This window comes from Arachis ipaensis, chromosome B07 (assembly GCF_000816755.2).
Source record: "Arachis ipaensis cultivar K30076 chromosome B07, Araip1.1, whole genome shotgun sequence".
In the NCBI taxonomy this organism is placed as follows: domain Eukaryota; kingdom Viridiplantae; phylum Streptophyta; class Magnoliopsida; order Fabales; family Fabaceae; genus Arachis; species Arachis ipaensis.
This window is the reverse complement of record NC_029791.2, coordinates 119,026,549-119,043,837: the sequence shown is the minus strand read 5'-3', so window position 1 is coordinate 119,043,837 and position 17,289 is coordinate 119,026,549. Positions and strand designations below refer to the sequence as shown.

Here is a 17,289-nt window from a genome sequence, read left to right as displayed (position 1 = left end):
TCTGTTCATGGTTCTATTCCTATTTGAGTTCATGTTCCTATTTCTGTTCATGTTCCTATTTCTGTTTATGTTTCTGTTCCTCTCTATCACAGAAAACATGCTCTTTGATGTTTATCTGGATTACATGATTTTGAGTTGCTGCTTCATGTTTATCTGGATTACATGATTTTGGTTTCTGTTTGATGAATCTTGAATCTGTTTTTGGCTTTCTATTATGATGCGTTGAAGGCAGTTGGGGATTATTTTTGCTGCTTCAATTTTGCTGCTTGATGAATCTGAGTTCAATTTTTGCTGCTTCAATTTTTGCTGCTTCAATTTTGCTGCTTCAATTTTGAGTTGCTGTTTCTTCAATTTTGCTGCTTCATGAATCTGAGTTTAATTTTTGCTGCTTCAATTTTGAGTTGTTGTTTCATGAATTTTGCTGCTTCATGAATCTGAGTTCAATTTTTGCTGCTTCAATTTTGCTGCTTCAATTTTGAGTTGCTATTTCATGAATTTTGCTGTTTTATTTTTTGTTTAGTTATCAATTTTGATGTTTGAAGTTGTTTGTGAACCTCTAATCTTAAGTAATGGATAATTTATTATGTGAAATATTAAATTTTATTAAGTTATAAATTATTGAATTTTATTAAGTTTAATAATTTTATTTAATATTTAATTAAACCGATTGAACCCTGGTTGAACCCCGGTCGAACCAGTAAACTATTGAACCAGTGACCTCACCGGTTTATTGACCGGTCCGGTTCTCGCAACCTTGCTTATTAGGGTTTGACACAACTATTGGACAAATGTCCATCTGTTGGAATTATTTTTTTTTTTCTAGTCGACTTGGATGGAGGAACTTCTGCGGATATTGTTAATGATACCCTTTTAAGTGGGGCAGTTAGAATAAATATTAGAAGGACGATGGTTGACCTAAATAGGCCACCTAAAGGTAATCAAGAGGGATCAAATGTCGAGAATTCTAATGATGGTATGATGCAAGCTAATGTTAAAAGTCATGAGAGTTCTGCTATTAGAGACCCGATGATGGATCTTTATCAAGTTAATCCTGATGACGGTGAAGATACTGAAGTTGAACCAACGAAAATTTCAGATGAGAAGGAGGAAGAGATGAACTACTTCAGTGACACACAAATCGTGTTGACACAGCCTATCATTTTCGATCATATGATCGGCTGGATCACTTTTTCACACTGAATCTCGAAACAATGACTTCTTATTTATTCTAGGAGGCCCCGAAGATGATCTCACCTATGAGAAAGTTATTATGTTAGTTAAGACATATAACATTTAGAGGGTTATGGAGTATAAGATACTAAAAAGTGATCAATTGAAGTATGTTGTACAGTACATCTTCTTTTGGTCTGGTTTTTGATAGAACATACGCATATCTTATTGTCGAAAGTAGAAAAAATGGGAGGTGAGGAGATACAATCATCTCCATACTTGCATGCAAACATCAATGGGTCAAGACTATAGAAGGTTAGACTTAAAGGTAATTGCTTAGTACATATTTACAATTGTCAAAGCAGATCCAACCATCAGTATAAGGATTTTGTAAGGAAGTGTGGAGAATCACTTCGGTTACAAAGTGTCGTACAGAAAGATATGACTTGCAAAGCAAATAGTCATTGCTAGAATATATGGAGATTGGAAGGAATCATACAACGAACTTTTTCGTTGGTTATTCGCAATACAGATGTACTTATCTGGTAAGATTCATTACATTGCCTTTTCTTATCTATGCTTAATTAATTCATCACTTATATATTATAACAACACTAGTTAGTTAGGTACTTGGGTGCAACTTGTAACACAACTTTTGCTTGCTTTAGTTGATAGTGTCATGTTTCATCGAGTGTTCTGGACATTTCTTTCTTGTGTTAAGACTTTTAAGCACTGCAAACCACTTATTTCCATTGATGGCACTCACTTGTATGGTAAATATGGAGACACTTTACTTATAGCTATTGCTCAAGATGGCAATTCAAATATATTGCCTATTGCTTTTGCCGTGATCGAGGATGAGACGAAAAAGACTTGGTCATTTTTTCTTTCTTATCTGAGGCAGTATGTGACACCTCAACTAGGCCTGTTGGTGATTTTAGACAGACACAAATCGCTTGTTGCTGCATTGAACGCTGATAGAAGTATATGAAAACCGCCACATGCCTTTCAAGCGTTTTGTGTAAGACATATTGCTGCCAACTTCATGACACACTTCAAGAACAAGGACATGAGAAAGATACTTATTAACACACTTCAATAATCTAAATAAAATAATTTAAAATTATCTAACTTATTATCAAATACATTGAAAATAAATCTAAATACCTAGCCCATAAACTATAATTTTACCCTAAATTATAATTAGTTCAAATAAAATCATAAACAAAATAAATTTTTTATTAACTAACATCTATTAATCTCCTACTATAATCACATGATCGTTTAACATTATCTAAACTAATAATAAATGATAATCTAAACTAACTATATCATCTAATTATCAAACCAAATAATTATCAAACTAACAAGAAAAGTTAATCTAACTAGATAAATATGATAAAATCATAAAATAATAGAACAATAAATTAAATTAAAAAGAAATAAAAGAACAGAATTACTTAAAGTGACAAATTGAAGAGATAAAAATATCAAAACAACCAAAATGAGAAATAAGACAAAAGAGGACAAAAATAAATAGTAAAAAGTGAAAAGTGAAATCTGAGAGGGACTACAAGTTTTTATATTTGGACAAATTTACTTAAAATTTGCCGAGAAGTACAATGAAACTCATACATTACATAGAGAATGGCGAACATACTCTAGACACCAAAAAAAATTTAGATCTCCAAAATTATTTAAGAATATATTATTATATCAACAAAAATAATTCATTTTTAAATTTATTATTTAAAAATTTTGGTGTAGGTATTTAATTGAAAGAAAAAAAAGTATAAAACTTTAATTGAAAATTTAGTGAAATTATAAAAACGAACAGAATAATTAAACCTTAAGAGCCTGTTTGAAATGTTAGGAATTAAAATTCACTCAAGAGTTAAATTCTTTTTCTTATTTTGGAACAACTAAAAATAAATTATTTAAATTTTTTTGAGAATTCTAATTCTCATTTTTCTTTCATTTGTAAATCAGACCAAAATGAGTTTGATTTTCAAATGAGAGAGTATAGGTGAACATGTAAATGTTGAACAACAGTTTAAAAAAAGAAGGTTAAATTAATTATTAAAATCAGATTCTCAATTCATTAGAATAATCAATTTTTGAATTTAAATTATTAGGGTTAGACAATGTTCCTATTCCTTTTCCCAAAATAAAATCCAAAAGACAGAATTATATAACCTGTTTCTCCAAAATAACCTCTATGAGGAGTTAATACAATATATATATATATATATAAACAGTGGAGAATATAAGTGTCAAACTAAGTACAAATAACCAAAATAAAGCCCAAAAGATAAAGATCTTCGCGACATCAGAAGCTTCCAGCATGCCTCAGTGAGAAGTCTCACATCTTGCATCTGAAAATCACAAAATCCACATGGGTGAGAACCAGAGGTTCTCAGCATGGTAATAGTGCCCACATATCTAACATATAATGTCCTGGAAAAGCCGAAGGCAATCTTAGAACTTCCAACATATAATTAAAGCTTATAAACATAACTAAACCATGAGAAATGAAAATAGGCAACTAACTAAGGGTCTTCGGTCTAACTAAAACTCCACTTTCCAACTCCCCCGAACCTCCCAACCGCCACCGGTAATTTTATATTGCAAACACAATTATATCAAGTAAGGAAATTACAAACAGGAAGCAGATACAACAGTTAAACAAGTAGCAAGTATTTATGCAGACAATTAGACATTCCAAACAAATCACACCAAACAAACATATAAATGCATATGATGCATGCCTGTCCTAGTGGCTGATGAGTCTCATCTGTCGGTTATCAAGCCAACCCGACGTGTCCGGTAGCTAACTCGGGCATAATCTCTCTGTTGTGCCTTAATAACATTAGAGGAAATCCGTGCCCTGTCACCATTAGTCTCTCTGTTGTGCCTTAATAACATTAGAGGAAATCCTTGCCCTGTCACCATTAGAGGGTATCTGTGCCCTGTCACCATTAGAGGGTATCTGTGTCTTGTCACCATTAGAGGGTATCTGTGCCTGTCACCATTAGAGGGTATCTGTACCCTGTCACCCTTACAACCAGAGAGAGAAATACAAGCATAGTTATCCAACATTTTCCATCATGATTCATTTACTACATTCATTCATTAACTCATATAGGCAACCCCGGCATACTCGCCACATGTTCAAGCTTCCTCAATCAATCATAATCATTTAATCATGAATCATATGTATATACATGCCCAGTCCTAATTCAATGTTTATCACAGCCATCCGGCTCATAACACACAAAGCAATTTCACCATCATCCTCAGCAACTCATACAATCATTATTACTCATGATTCCTCATAATTTTCTCTTTTCTTCATCCACAAGTTACCCCCTTCCCTAACTTCTTCTTAATTACTAGGCATTCTATTGTGATATAGTACTTAAAGGATGAAAATGGGGGTTTAGAAGTTTAAAATTTGGTTTTAAAAGCACAAAACACATGTTTGCTGGAAACCAGGTCACGCGTACACGTGGGTCACGCGTGCGCGTGAACGCCAAAGAAATACCAAGTCACGCGTGCGCGTGAGCATGCATGTTGGCCCATTACGCGTACGCATGGCTCTTTTTCGCGTACGCATGCGGACCAGGTAGAATCGACTGGTCGCGCATGAGAATTTTGCGTACGCAAAATCTCCATGTCACATTTACGCGTGGGCATGCGATTTTGCCCGCGTATGGGCTGTATGCGTATGCATATAATGCAGCAACACAAAAAGCTGCTGAGCCCTAATTTTTCAGTTTACGCACCGAACTTCGATCGAGCATAGCTTCCTCATTTCAAAATATTTTTCCTCCGTTCTTCAAACAGCATAAACATCTCGGACCCAATTTTATTTCTAAAGAAGTTTGATACTAATTGGGGGTTCCGAGATTAAGTTATGCTCCACCAAAGTTGGGTTGAAAATCATAGTTTAACAAAACTTCACAAATCTCCTAATTCAAAACATACAAGTTTCCAAACCTTTTAAAAAACACCCAAAACTTACCAATTCAACATCAAACATTCTCAACCAATATTTTCAACTCCCTCATAATATCTACATCCTACCAATTCTCATCCTTCATCAATCATAACTCAATAATTGAATCTCAACTCATATTCAATATTCCAAATTCAACATCACGCAATACTTCAATTTCCAACAATACTCAACTTGATCAACTATTATACATACAAATTAATATCACATACCAATTACATACTCCATCAACAAGAACATCATCCACAATTTCCAATCTTTCCAAGTTCAATAATACACAACAAGCATTATCAATTACTCATCCACTTAGCCCCCAACATGATATCAAGTTAATCACATCACACAATCAAGCTACAACTTCCAACATCACTAACCACATATTTAATAATACAATCCATACCAACCAATCAACCAAAACAATTCAATTCCTATCTTAGGGTCTCTAGCCTAAGTTTTCACATTACATTACACTTTAAATACAGGAAATCAAAACTATACCTTAGCCGATTTTCACGTGGTTCCCGAGACAACCCCACCAAGCCAAACACAGTGACCCAAGGTCCAAAGTCACCCAAACAAAAGCACTCAACCTCCACCAAACTCCAAAGCTTACCATTTAAGTTCCAACATACACATATACACACCTATTACATATATACAACATATATACACCCACATTCAATGCCCAAAACACCAATTCAAGAATTTAACTAGGGTTGAGGATCCTTACCGCACCCACGGACCAAACGAACCAAATCCAACGAGTTTTGTAAGCTAGATTGAACCTAAGGTACCAAAACCCACAAAATCTCAACACCACCTCAATGAATTTCGAAAATGGGAAGGGATAGAGCAATTGGGGTGATAAAGTGGCTTACCTATAAAATTGTTCCTGTAGAATCGTAGAACTCGACGCGGTGGTCGCGTGGCCACAAACGATGCGGCGATGGAAACTCGAAATAAGAAGTTATGGTGGATTGATTGAATTCAAGGGTTTTATCTCTCTTCTTCCCTTCTCTTCAATGTTGCAGCGTCAATGAAGAAGGAAGGAAGGGAAGCTGAGTTCTTCAAATGCTTATTGGGTTGGTTTGGGCCTTTGGGCCAAATTCTTTGAAATTAGTGTCAAAATTCTCGTTTTATTTAACTCTATCACATTAAACTACAAAATTTTATTTTTCTAATCTTTTTGATTAATAATTAATTTATTCAATAATTATTTGCTAATCTCTCGAGTTTTACACTGCTGCTGCTAACCCAAGCTCATTACCCATTTTTGGTGTTGAAGGCGTGATATTGGGACTATTAATGGAGTCATCAATGGGTGAAAGGTATGCCGTGAAAATTTTATGTGCATACAAATATTTATTTTTCATACAAATAGAATGTTTATTCTTAATGCAAATGAGATATTTGTTCTTAATGCAAATGAGATGTTTGTTCTTAATACAGCATTCAAGTTGGTGACGACGGGAGAGGGCGGTGCGGGAGAGTTTTCTCACTGGCGAGAGGCTGCATGCTGGGGTAGGTGACGGACGGCTGATTTGGGTTAGAAGAGGATGTAATTAGGTTAAAGCGAAATTAAGTAAAGTGGTGGGTTTAGAGTGAGAGTGAAATTAGATGGTTAGTGGGCCTAAAACGCAGTGCTTGTTCACACATCTCATTATTCACATAGTGAGATTCTTTTCAAATTAACTTTCACACTCTTTAAACTTAAATTTTATTCTATTAGTATATTATAGTCATTTTAAATAATAAAATTGAGTTTTAAATAAAAATAATTTTTTTTATTAAAAGAAATCGAATTCTTTTTTTATATCTTAAATGGTTTCAAACCAGCTCTAAATTAAAATATGAAAACGTGCAAAAAGTAGAGAGGCTCTCTGACACGTGCACGTCAAAACGACGACTCTCTCAATTTTAGGAGAAAATTGAAGAAAATCAATTGGGGTTTCGAAAGCGAAGCACTTTGCCCAATTCAGGTTCCGATTCCACGTTCCCTCCTCAAATTGATCGTTGTCTTCGTGATGGGACACCACCGTGAAGCCGTAGAGGTGGCCAAGACGGTGCTTGAGGTTGCTGATGTCACTTTTGCCGCCGTCGAATACGGCCATCATTACCTCCACCACAAGCACCACAACGCCGCCGTCCAGGAACCTCCGGCCGCTAACTGTCCCTCGGATGAAGAAGAATTACAGTCTCTTCGATCGGAGAATCGCCGCCTCAGGAACTTGCTCGAGCAGAATTTGAAGCTTCTTCAGAACCTATCTGAATCGCCCTCTTTTCTGAACAATTGTCCCTCTGATGTATGTTTGTTCAATACAGCTTTATTTCCTTGAGGGATCTCGTTTTCTGACCAAAAAAAAAGTTTTTTTATTTTTTTTATTTTTTTAATTGGGCATATTGGTAGTGATAGATAAACCTTACAGTTTGTTTCTGTTGATGGTTATAGCTTCATGATCGGTTAGTTTCCACCGTGGAGTCTGATGAGTACTTGGCTAAGCTCAAGTTGTTGCAGCAGGAAGGGTTTAATGGTGCCATGCAATTTCCTTTTAAGGAAGCCACTGGTATATATGCATTATGCAATTATGCATTTATATTAAAGTTTAATTTTTATGCATTGATCATCATTCAATCAAATTCATTCGTTTAGATAACCATTTAAGTACACATCCAAAGAAATAAATAAATTTAAGTAGTGGGTAAAGAAGGTAGTTACTTTAGCTCATTTACTAATATATGATATGATATAATTAGATGTTTATATAAAATGTTTTTACATTGATAATGGATTAATTTACTTGGGTATTGAACGTTTGACAGAATTGGATCATGATTGTGCTGATATTTTGATCAATGTTGATTCCCAACAACCGAGTTGGTGGGTTTGGGTTACTGATGATCTTGAGCCAAGTAATGCGGAGGAAAGGAGTGGGATTGATGATGAAAGTTACATAGTCATCAGTGAGGAACATGTGGTTGATGGAGTTGCAAACTTCATGGCAAGATGCATTCTGTCAAATCCTAAGGCTCTGGTATGTGTTTGGTTGCTACTTATGCATGTTATTGCTTATTTGATAAGATGTATCTAATGAATTTGTGTGGTTGTGATTCGTTAATTGCAGAAGTTATCTCCAGAGCAACTGCAGAAAGGTAAATTTGCAGTCAGACCTTCAGATTTTGAATAATTTGCTTCTTCCATTAGATCTATAGAAATTATGTGTAAAGATCTAGTCTGTTGCTCGAATGAAATGGGTAATGATTCTACTGAATTGTGCCATAGTGCCCATGTACATTTTTATGCGTGAAAGGGTGAAAATAGGTATATAATAACCATAACCATAAACCTGGTTTGTCATCTCACTGTATCTTTTGAGCTGTTAAGACCATTATTATTGATGGTAAATATATATAATTGATATTCCCTGATAAATACGCTGGATGAGTGTAATACTAGTTTCTCTAGTCATATTGGTTTCTTCTTTTTCTGTTTGAGATTTTTATTAGTATTAAGATTGCCGATTAACCAGGATATTGTTTTATATACCATAGTACTAATTGTATTCACTTTTTGTTACTTCGGTTCTCTTGCATTCATGCAATTTTGTATGAAATATTCAACTCTGCACTAGCTGCAGGTGCAATCAACAAATTGATTCATCTTATATTTTAAATCATTTCATGGCAGTTCTATCAAAAGCTTTGGCTGGTACAAGCAAACTGGAAACGGTTTTTAATATCTGGGAAGCTGGGAAGTTGTTTTATGCTTTGTCTACCTGGGGACTTGCTTTGGCAGGGTCTCTCTCTCTCTCTCTCTCTCTCTCTCTCTCTGTGTGTGTGCGTGTGTGTGTGTGTGTGTGTGTGCGCATACTGCATACTTGTTTGGCCTCACCTTTCCTAGCCATAACAAAGATATAGACACTGCATAATGGAAACTGTTCTTTGGAACCACCTTTTGCTTCGATATTGAGTTTGAAAAAATAAGTTAATATTTTGAGCAAGGTAATCAAACTCGAGTTCACCTTAACACATGAAGCTTACATGAGTGAGATGAACTTGAATGGTAAAGCTCAACTCACAAACTCGATGAGAGACACAAATTTGTAAACTCTCTACCCTCTGTTGAGATGAGTTAAAGGTTTGATAACATTGAATTTGAGAGACTGCAAGGACAAGCATATATAACGGTTATCTATGATCTGCCATGAGCCCATGACCTATAATCCTATTATTATTGTTATTGTTATTGTTATTGTTATTGTTTTTTTTTTAAATTTGGATCCTCTAAAGTGAGGAAGCTAGTAAAGTGATAAAGTGAAGGGTTAATCACTATTGATTTTGTAATTTCCATGAAATGTGTGCCCACTATCTTAATTTAAAAGTGATTAACTCTTCAGTTTACCACTTTACTAACTTTCTCACTTTAGAGGATCTTGACCCATTTTTTTTTATCGGATTATGATTATCATTATCATTATGTAAAACCTGTCTTTTTACCTAGCATTTAGCAAATAAGACAATAAAGAGAGTTCTTTCAAGGCAGTTTATAGTTTACTGAGAATTCCTTTGTAAAAGATGTCAATGGCTATTTCCTTTATCCGCTATTCTGATTTCTTAATGTCTTTTATGACCATAATAGGCTGTACAAAAGTCGTGCTGTGTTAAGAGTTGCCGCAAAGGGTATTCACAGTGGCAGTAAACTCGCTCTAAAGGCACTCTAATGATGATGCGTCTTCCATGGCCATGTTGAATTTCAAATGAACATATCCAGCATGGAGCTTATAGGGCCTTATCCAACATGTAAAACGAATTCGTTCATTATTTCCTATCAGTTCCAGGCCTCATGTAAATAATGGTAAATAACATTTACATCTGGTGCTTGTTAAAACTGTATCATTTGGCTTCTAAAATATTGCTTTGTTTCATTGATTGATTGTACTGTATAGATTATCAAAGCATTCAATGATACTAGTGCTGCTGTTAATGTTTGAATGACCAATTCTACCATGTGATGAGTGCAATTTTTAAGAATAAACCCTAGTATGCATATTGTGAATTGGCACTTAAGAGCAGGTTTATTTTTCTGATTACTTAATAGGCGGTTGATGGTTTTTATGCTCACTTTGATCCGTGTAGGTACATGATGAGTTATTTCGGTCCTGGAAATTTTAATTAGTCAAAATAGTCATTCTAAGTAGTAAATGCAAGTCAAATTAGTCCTTTGAAAATACATGGAACTAATTTCAAGCAACTAATGTAACTCATATTGGTCTTATGGGACTTAATTTTGAAACTTGTATGGATCAAAATGATTCATGCATCATGTAAAAATTAAGCCAATTTAGAGATTATATATTATCAACTTGTTAAATATCACTTTAAAATTAAAATTGATTTCTTTCTAATAAATATTTTTTCGACGGTATAATAATTAACTCTCAAATAACAATAAATAACCATGTAAAAACAGTATACAATTACTATTTTAAAAAAATAAATACTATAAAAATTATCTTCTCGGTTTATAATATTTAACCATTTACATTTAGATAGAAGTTAAAATAAATACAATCAAGAATTAGTTAATTTTACCAAAACACTAGTTTAATACTAACCATTATTATATGTTTAACAGTGACAAGAATACTTAGGAACGTTGTAATTAGTTAATTAGAATTTTGAAAAAGACAAATTAAACCAGAAGTTCTCATCTAAGGCATGTATGTAACTAAGCCATTTGCCGCGAGAGAGAGAGAGAGAGAGAGAGAGAGAGAGAGACAATCAAGACACCTTGTACTCTGTTCATAAGGTTACCAATGCAATTCTTGATTACGTTGCCGGTGCTGTTAGACATCATTACAAAATGGACGCCTTTTAATAGAACCCAACTTTCTCCAATACAAGAAAAGTTCACGATGGTTCATCAGAGAGGAATAGATGCTATTAAATAAAGTTCGCCGCCCACCATGTGGATATGGTGCTAATAATAGCTTTCTACGGAAATGACAGGCCATTACGAAGCTTTTCTGTATCTATCCTGCTATGCAACTATCCAGTATACACAATGACCCTCATTTTTCTGGGACCTACAATGATCTCGTAAGAAACTTCAGTTGCCCAACAAGACAGTCGAAGTAATTTCTCGCCAAAATTTCGTCGCGCTGCTTACATGGAAGAGAGAACCTTGATCGATCTGCTTTCTAGTGGAAGTAACAAAAAATGTTAACCATCGAACACACCATAATGTATCAAGCTTTTCTTTTCCGGTCAGTAGATGAGGGAACATTTGATTGAGCCTGGCCAAATACAGACCTGCAGAACGTTCAAAGACCAAAAACAGGGCAAACGACATGAGATGAAACTGGAACCCTCGGGTTAAGTAATTATCATGAGACTATCCACGTTATATTCATTCAAGGTCAAAGAATCTTATATGCAGCTTAGAGGAACAGACTATCAAATGGCCATGATATAAACACTCACCCACAAGTGGAACATTTATCATGATGCTCACAGAATATGGATAAGCATACAGAGCATACATAGCCCATGTCAATTGTTTGCTTATGACAGAAGCACCTGCAAAATGTTACACAATTAGCCAGGTGTAGGTATCAAATGCATAGTCTGATTTTCACATTATAATATTCACATTTATATGGGGGATACATAGTAAGGTAATGAGTGTAATTTGGGCACAGGCCAATTAATGGAAGTAAAATTAGATATTAGATATTACTAGAAATAGTATAAACAGGAGTACTAGAAATTGTATTATCAAATGTTGAATGTTAATGAAAATCCCCTCCCCCTTTGAATTCTCACTATCTTCTCTCTGGTCAACAATCAGTTAACAAAAAAGAGTCCCAAGGGGAAACCCCACCATAATGTACCGCAGAAGCAACAATGAGAACAAAGTTTGAATAGCTATGTACTGCCTTCAAATCCACATGAAATAAGAAAGAAAGAAAAGGTACATTGGAAAAAAAGAAAAGAAAAACATAAGAATCATAAGTTTGCTCGAACCTAGGGTGCAGTCCAAATGTTCTGAGCATTATAGATGGGAGGGAGAAACATATAAAGAAGAAATGATGATAAGAGATCTACAACAGAAAAAGATAACAGCACATGAAATAACTTACGATGCACGAAAATCCACACCCACAGATTTAGGAAGCCGCAAAAAGGCACGAGAATGCAAATCAGTTGCAAACACCGTCTGTATAAACAAGTTAAACTAACATCAAAAGTCGAGAAATTAAAATCATAATATAAATAACCTGATGAAACAAAAAAAAAAAGATCCTACCGCAAAAGAAATCAAAAGTTGTAAAGGAATCATTATAAATCCTAGAATTTGTTTCCAACCATATACACCAAAGCATGTAAAAAAAGACACTTTTTTTTTTGGGTTGCAGGTTTCTAAATCTTAAGAACTACACAGATTATTACTTAATCATGAACAGTAAGAAGTGGCAAAAAAACAAAATCACAATTCCGCCAATTAAGAGAACTTACTGAAAAATATTGGAAAAGCCCATCCAAATGGGGAGGCCTGTAATATATGCCACCGGTTATGTACGAAGCCTGTTATTCATGTTATAAAATGAAATTGTTAGTGCCAATATAACATATCAGTAACTGCAACACCAAATCATTCAACATGCATTTGTATTATTTAATCACCTGTTGGAGGAATGCAGAATTGTTAGAACCAATATAACAAGAATCTATAGGGACCTGTGTTACAAAAGTATTAGTCATATATAAAAACACTAGCAATTTTATGTCCCATTAAATGACTACTCCCTAAAAAAGCCCAAGAACATAACAGCTAGCCCAGAAAAATGCCGAGGTCAAAGTGAAATACAGAGGAGAAAAAGAAAAGTAAAGTGAAGATTCACTACATACTGTTGAGTGCTGCGCAGAGAATATTGAATTCATGATTGCCACATACCTACAAGGGAGTAAAATAAAGTGAATGTTCATTGCAAAAATGAATAATGTGAAATAATAAAATATAAAGATCAGGAGGAGCATACTGTTCTGGTCCATCAGCAGATCCTTGTAAGCACAAAATCTGTTCATAAATTAGCAAATACATGAAATTTATTAGTCAAAATCTGCAAATCTTTAACAAAATGGTAAAATAAAGCCGAAACACGCAAATAAAATAAAAGAACAGGTGAATCATATCTCAATACTCATTCTACGATTTATACCAGTTCAGAATAAACTAGATTTCACAACTCATTTATAACTTGGAATGATCTTTATTTAGGTCTTTCCCTCTCATTTCTGGTAATACAATATCAACTAAAACACATGCCCACTAAAACAAAAAGATATTACTAAGCCGATCACACTTGATTAATAGCAACCCATTACATTCAAGTGCAGTATAAAACTCTATCTAAGAACACACTCATGATCAGGCATTAGGCAAGCATATAAGAATGTATATATACACACCCGAGGCTGAGGATGAATGGGTCCCGAACGAAAAGCTCTCTGTATATCTGAATAGCAAATCAGGTCAAGCAAAAATCTCACAATAAACTTACAAGTCCATAGTGAAAATTCTTAGATATCAGAAGTAATACATAACTAAACTTCTACCCTAATCATTTAAAATAAGACATTTTCATAACTAAAAGAAGCATTGAATGCAATGACTGGAAGAGGATACAACAAAGCGCCATGGACAAGGATCCCGAAAGGAGCGAAGGAGGAGGAGCTCCTCCACCTGCAGCATTATCCCTGGGCTTTGCCAAATGCTGGTCCTTAGCTAGGAAAACCTCGAGATTGTGCAGCAAATCGGAGTAGAGGGAGGGCATGGAACCGGTGGTGGAGCCATGGTTCTTATCGGAAGAAGAATCGTAGAGGTAGGTGCAGGAATTGCAGCCAGTGGCGATAACCACAACCTGATTGAGCTGACTAAGAAGCAGGATCGAGTTGAGAAACGCAAGCACCTGAAAAAATAAAGAAAGAATTAGGGGGAAAAACGGAAGGGAAGGGGGTCTAGGGTTTATGAGAGGAAGAGGATGAAGTTGGTTACATGAGAGAGGAACTCGGAGAAAGGGAAGGAGAAAGTGGACCAGAAGAAAGGGTTGGTGTCTAGCGTCACGACGAGGAGGCTGACGTCATCTGCAACGGATTGAATGAAGAAAGGGATCAGAAAATGAATGGAATTGGAAGGGCAGGTGAAAGCACAGTACGAACCTGAATAGAGCTTTGAAGGAGCAGAAGGCATGCTTCCACTTTCACACACTGCCACCGCCACTTACTCAGCCGCACTCCGCCCACATAAAATGTCTCAACTCTCAGATTGTCCTTGGTTAATGGTTACTATCTAAGACAATTTATGACCCAATTAACGGAAGCGTCTTTCCGAGTGTATTTTAATTTTAGGTATACGATATAACAGTATAAAATTAATTACAATTTAGTAGTTAACAATAGTGTATAAATAATCTTTGAGTAAGGTAATAATTAGGTAATTGAAGATTTTGATTTTGGATTAATTAATTTCTGTCTATGATAGTAAATAATAGATATGTGATGTTATTCTATTAAGAGTATTTATTTAAATTGGTCTCTAAAAAATTTTAAAGTGGATGTTTTAGTTCTCAACTAAAATTAATCACTCCGTTAGTATTTAATGTTTTCTGGTGTCAGACAAAATGATCCTTCCGTTAGATTGGTATGTTAAAGTCTAACGGCGAAGTCCAACGTGTCACATTGAGTTGATGACACAAATGGTAAGTGACACGTGAAAAAGCAGATAAAGTGGTCCCTATGTTGAATTGTACAAAAACGACAATGAAAAATTGCATATAGCCATGAAACGACGTGTGAAATCAAATTCTTCTTCTTCCTCTTGCCAAAACCCTAAATTATCGAAAGCTATAGTTGTTAACAATGACAACCGGAAAAAGTTGTGGAAGTTCATATCAGCGGCGAGTTAAAGCTAGTGGTGACGGAAGTGTTAGCAGTGGTTCTGCCCACGGTGGTAGGTTCAGAGTCGCCAGAAGAAAAATTCGAGATGTCATTACAGAGTCTATGCCATAATTGTAGAGTTTGAAACGGAGAAAAATATGAAAAGACCTTTCTTTGGCTGTCCTTTTTTGAAGGTAATGTATCGATGATTTTAAACTTTTTTTGTATGCAAAACATTATTTCTGATAATGTTGTACCCTAAACCCTTCTATCTGTATGGGTAGGAGAAAACTCCCCACTGTGATTTTTTTGTGTGGTTTGATAGGGTATTTCAATGTGATGGTCATGGTGGAGAAGATGATGATGCTCTTGCGGAGAAGGTGAAGAAGCTGAAAGAATTGCTTGATGTATTTGAGAAGAAGAACAAGAATGCCGTTGAGAATAGACGATGGTTTGGGTGCTGCAGTCCTGTGTTCTTTTTCATTCTAGGATTTATGATATGTGTTCTTGTAGGTAGGATTTAGGTAGATTGAGGAAGATTTTATCTTATGTTATATAGTTGAATAAGTAATTACAGTGTTAGCTTTTGTTTATGCAACACTAATCTGTAAGTGCTAGGACAAGCAATGAACGATGAGTAGGTGAATGATGAGTATTTGCTGGATAGAGAAAAGTTGTATTAGAAATGAAATAAAATCAGACGTACTTAAATTTAAGTACCATACTTTCATTCCATATAACCAAAGTTTTAAACAAAAAGGTAGTTAGTCTTTAAGTTTTTGCTAGGACTAATAAGATATTCCACCAAAAAAGTGCAGTGACATGCATTATCAACATAATAACCAAACATAGACAGATCACATTGTCTCAATAAGATGCACTAACAACATAACAAAATATGACAAAGTTGTATTAAACTCATAAAACTACGTTAACATAGTAGGATCAAATCTATTTTGGAAACCTTAGTCCAGGTGTTGGCATGAACTTGAAGATTCTTGAAGCTGTGCTAGAACTTGTAGCAGCAAGTGTTTCAGGTGATGCTGATTGGGTAGGCCTCTGTGGTGCTGCGGAGATGGTTGGACTTGGAGAAGGTGCTGAAGTAGATGGTGGGGTAGGTGTTGGAGTAGAATGTGGCCTCCTAATTGGTTGTTTAGGTCTTGGAGGGTAAATGTTGATGGGGGTGCAACACGGTTTGACATGTTAGTTGTTTGCTCCTAATACAACACAAAATAACCAAATTGTTAGACTTTTTGATTCCCAACTAAACAGTTTATCTGACATATAGATCCCCAAATAAGAAATTTATTAGGCAAATGGATCCCTAAGGATCAAGCCAATCAGTCACTATCACATTGAAGATCATATGAATGCAGGTAGCATGACAACAACACGATCATAACAAATTCAATTGATATTTTACCTGTGGCAGTGGTTGGGATGCTATTTGGGAGACTTGGACTTCATCTTGTGATGGTGGAGCAGATGAAGTATTTTTTTTTAGCTGTTGGCTGTCCATTTCTCTTGACCTTTCGGGGGTGGTTTAGACTTTGGTGGTCCCTTGCATGTCTTTGCATTGTGACCACTCTGACCACATTTTTGGCAAGTAACCATGAATGTTCTTCTTCCCTTTTGTCACATCTGGTGAATCCTCAATAAGATTAGGTTTTCTCTTTTTCTTGGTTGGGCACCCAGGTGGTCTCTTAATGGTGGGTGGCTTTGGAGCCAAGAGATTACTCTTTTTTCAATACTCCTCTGAGTTGACTGTCTGATTACATGTCCATATGTGGCTCTAAATGCATCCATTTTGAGCCAAGGGTGCACATAAGGTTCTGGCCTATCACACCTCTTTTATATAGTTGTCAATGCATGAACACATGAAATTCCTGCTCAAGATTATCAAGCAGTAACATCAGATAAGCAAGTACATGTTAAACAACAAAACAAATTATTACATGTTAAAATCACAACTCACAAAAAATGAATAATACATCAAATTATTATCTGTTAGTTGCCACAAATTGCAAACTACAAGTGTGCCTTCCAAGATGCACACCAACTTTTTTTTAGTGTTTCTGGACTTCGAATACATTACGATTGTTGTCACCAGTCCACTGAGCTGTCCAGAACTTAGTATCCTTCATAATATCTTCCATTTTTCTCTG

General features: G+C 35.2%; 2 protein-coding genes across 4 annotated transcripts; one reads left to right on the top strand and one right to left on the bottom strand.

Annotated features, from left to right (window-relative positions):
- On the top strand, window positions 7,043-10,192 carry LOC107606067. Of its 2 annotated transcripts, XM_016308032.2 has the most exons (6): window positions 7,043-7,491; window positions 7,638-7,752; window positions 8,009-8,220; window positions 8,311-8,338; window positions 8,874-8,982; window positions 9,825-10,192. In XM_016308032.2, exons 1-6 carry the CDS (start codon window positions 7,213-7,215, stop codon window positions 9,904-9,906), a joined length of 825 nt encoding a protein of 274 aa, XP_016163518.1. In that variant the 5' UTR covers window positions 7,043-7,212; the 3' UTR covers window positions 9,907-10,192. The 2 variants fall into 2 exon arrangements, with proteins under 2 accessions (XP_016163518.1, XP_020962039.1); XM_021106380.1 differs by lacking the exon at window positions 8,311-8,338.
- On the bottom strand, window positions 10,965-14,587 carry LOC107606066 (RNA polymerase II transcription factor B subunit 4). 2 transcript variants are annotated; one of them, XM_016308031.2, is made up of 11 exons: window positions 14,408-14,587; window positions 14,244-14,332; window positions 13,875-14,157; window positions 13,658-13,704; window positions 13,228-13,265; window positions 13,097-13,142; window positions 12,872-12,925; window positions 12,704-12,772; window positions 12,328-12,404; window positions 11,669-11,764; window positions 10,965-11,497 (listed from the first exon to the last, which is right to left on the bottom strand). In XM_016308031.2, exons 1-11 carry the CDS (start codon window positions 14,436-14,438, stop codon window positions 11,434-11,436), a joined length of 894 nt encoding a protein of 297 aa, XP_016163517.1. In that variant the 5' UTR covers window positions 14,439-14,587; the 3' UTR covers window positions 10,965-11,433. The 2 variants fall into 2 exon arrangements, with proteins under 2 accessions (XP_016163517.1, XP_020962038.1); XM_021106379.1 differs by lacking the exon at window positions 12,872-12,925.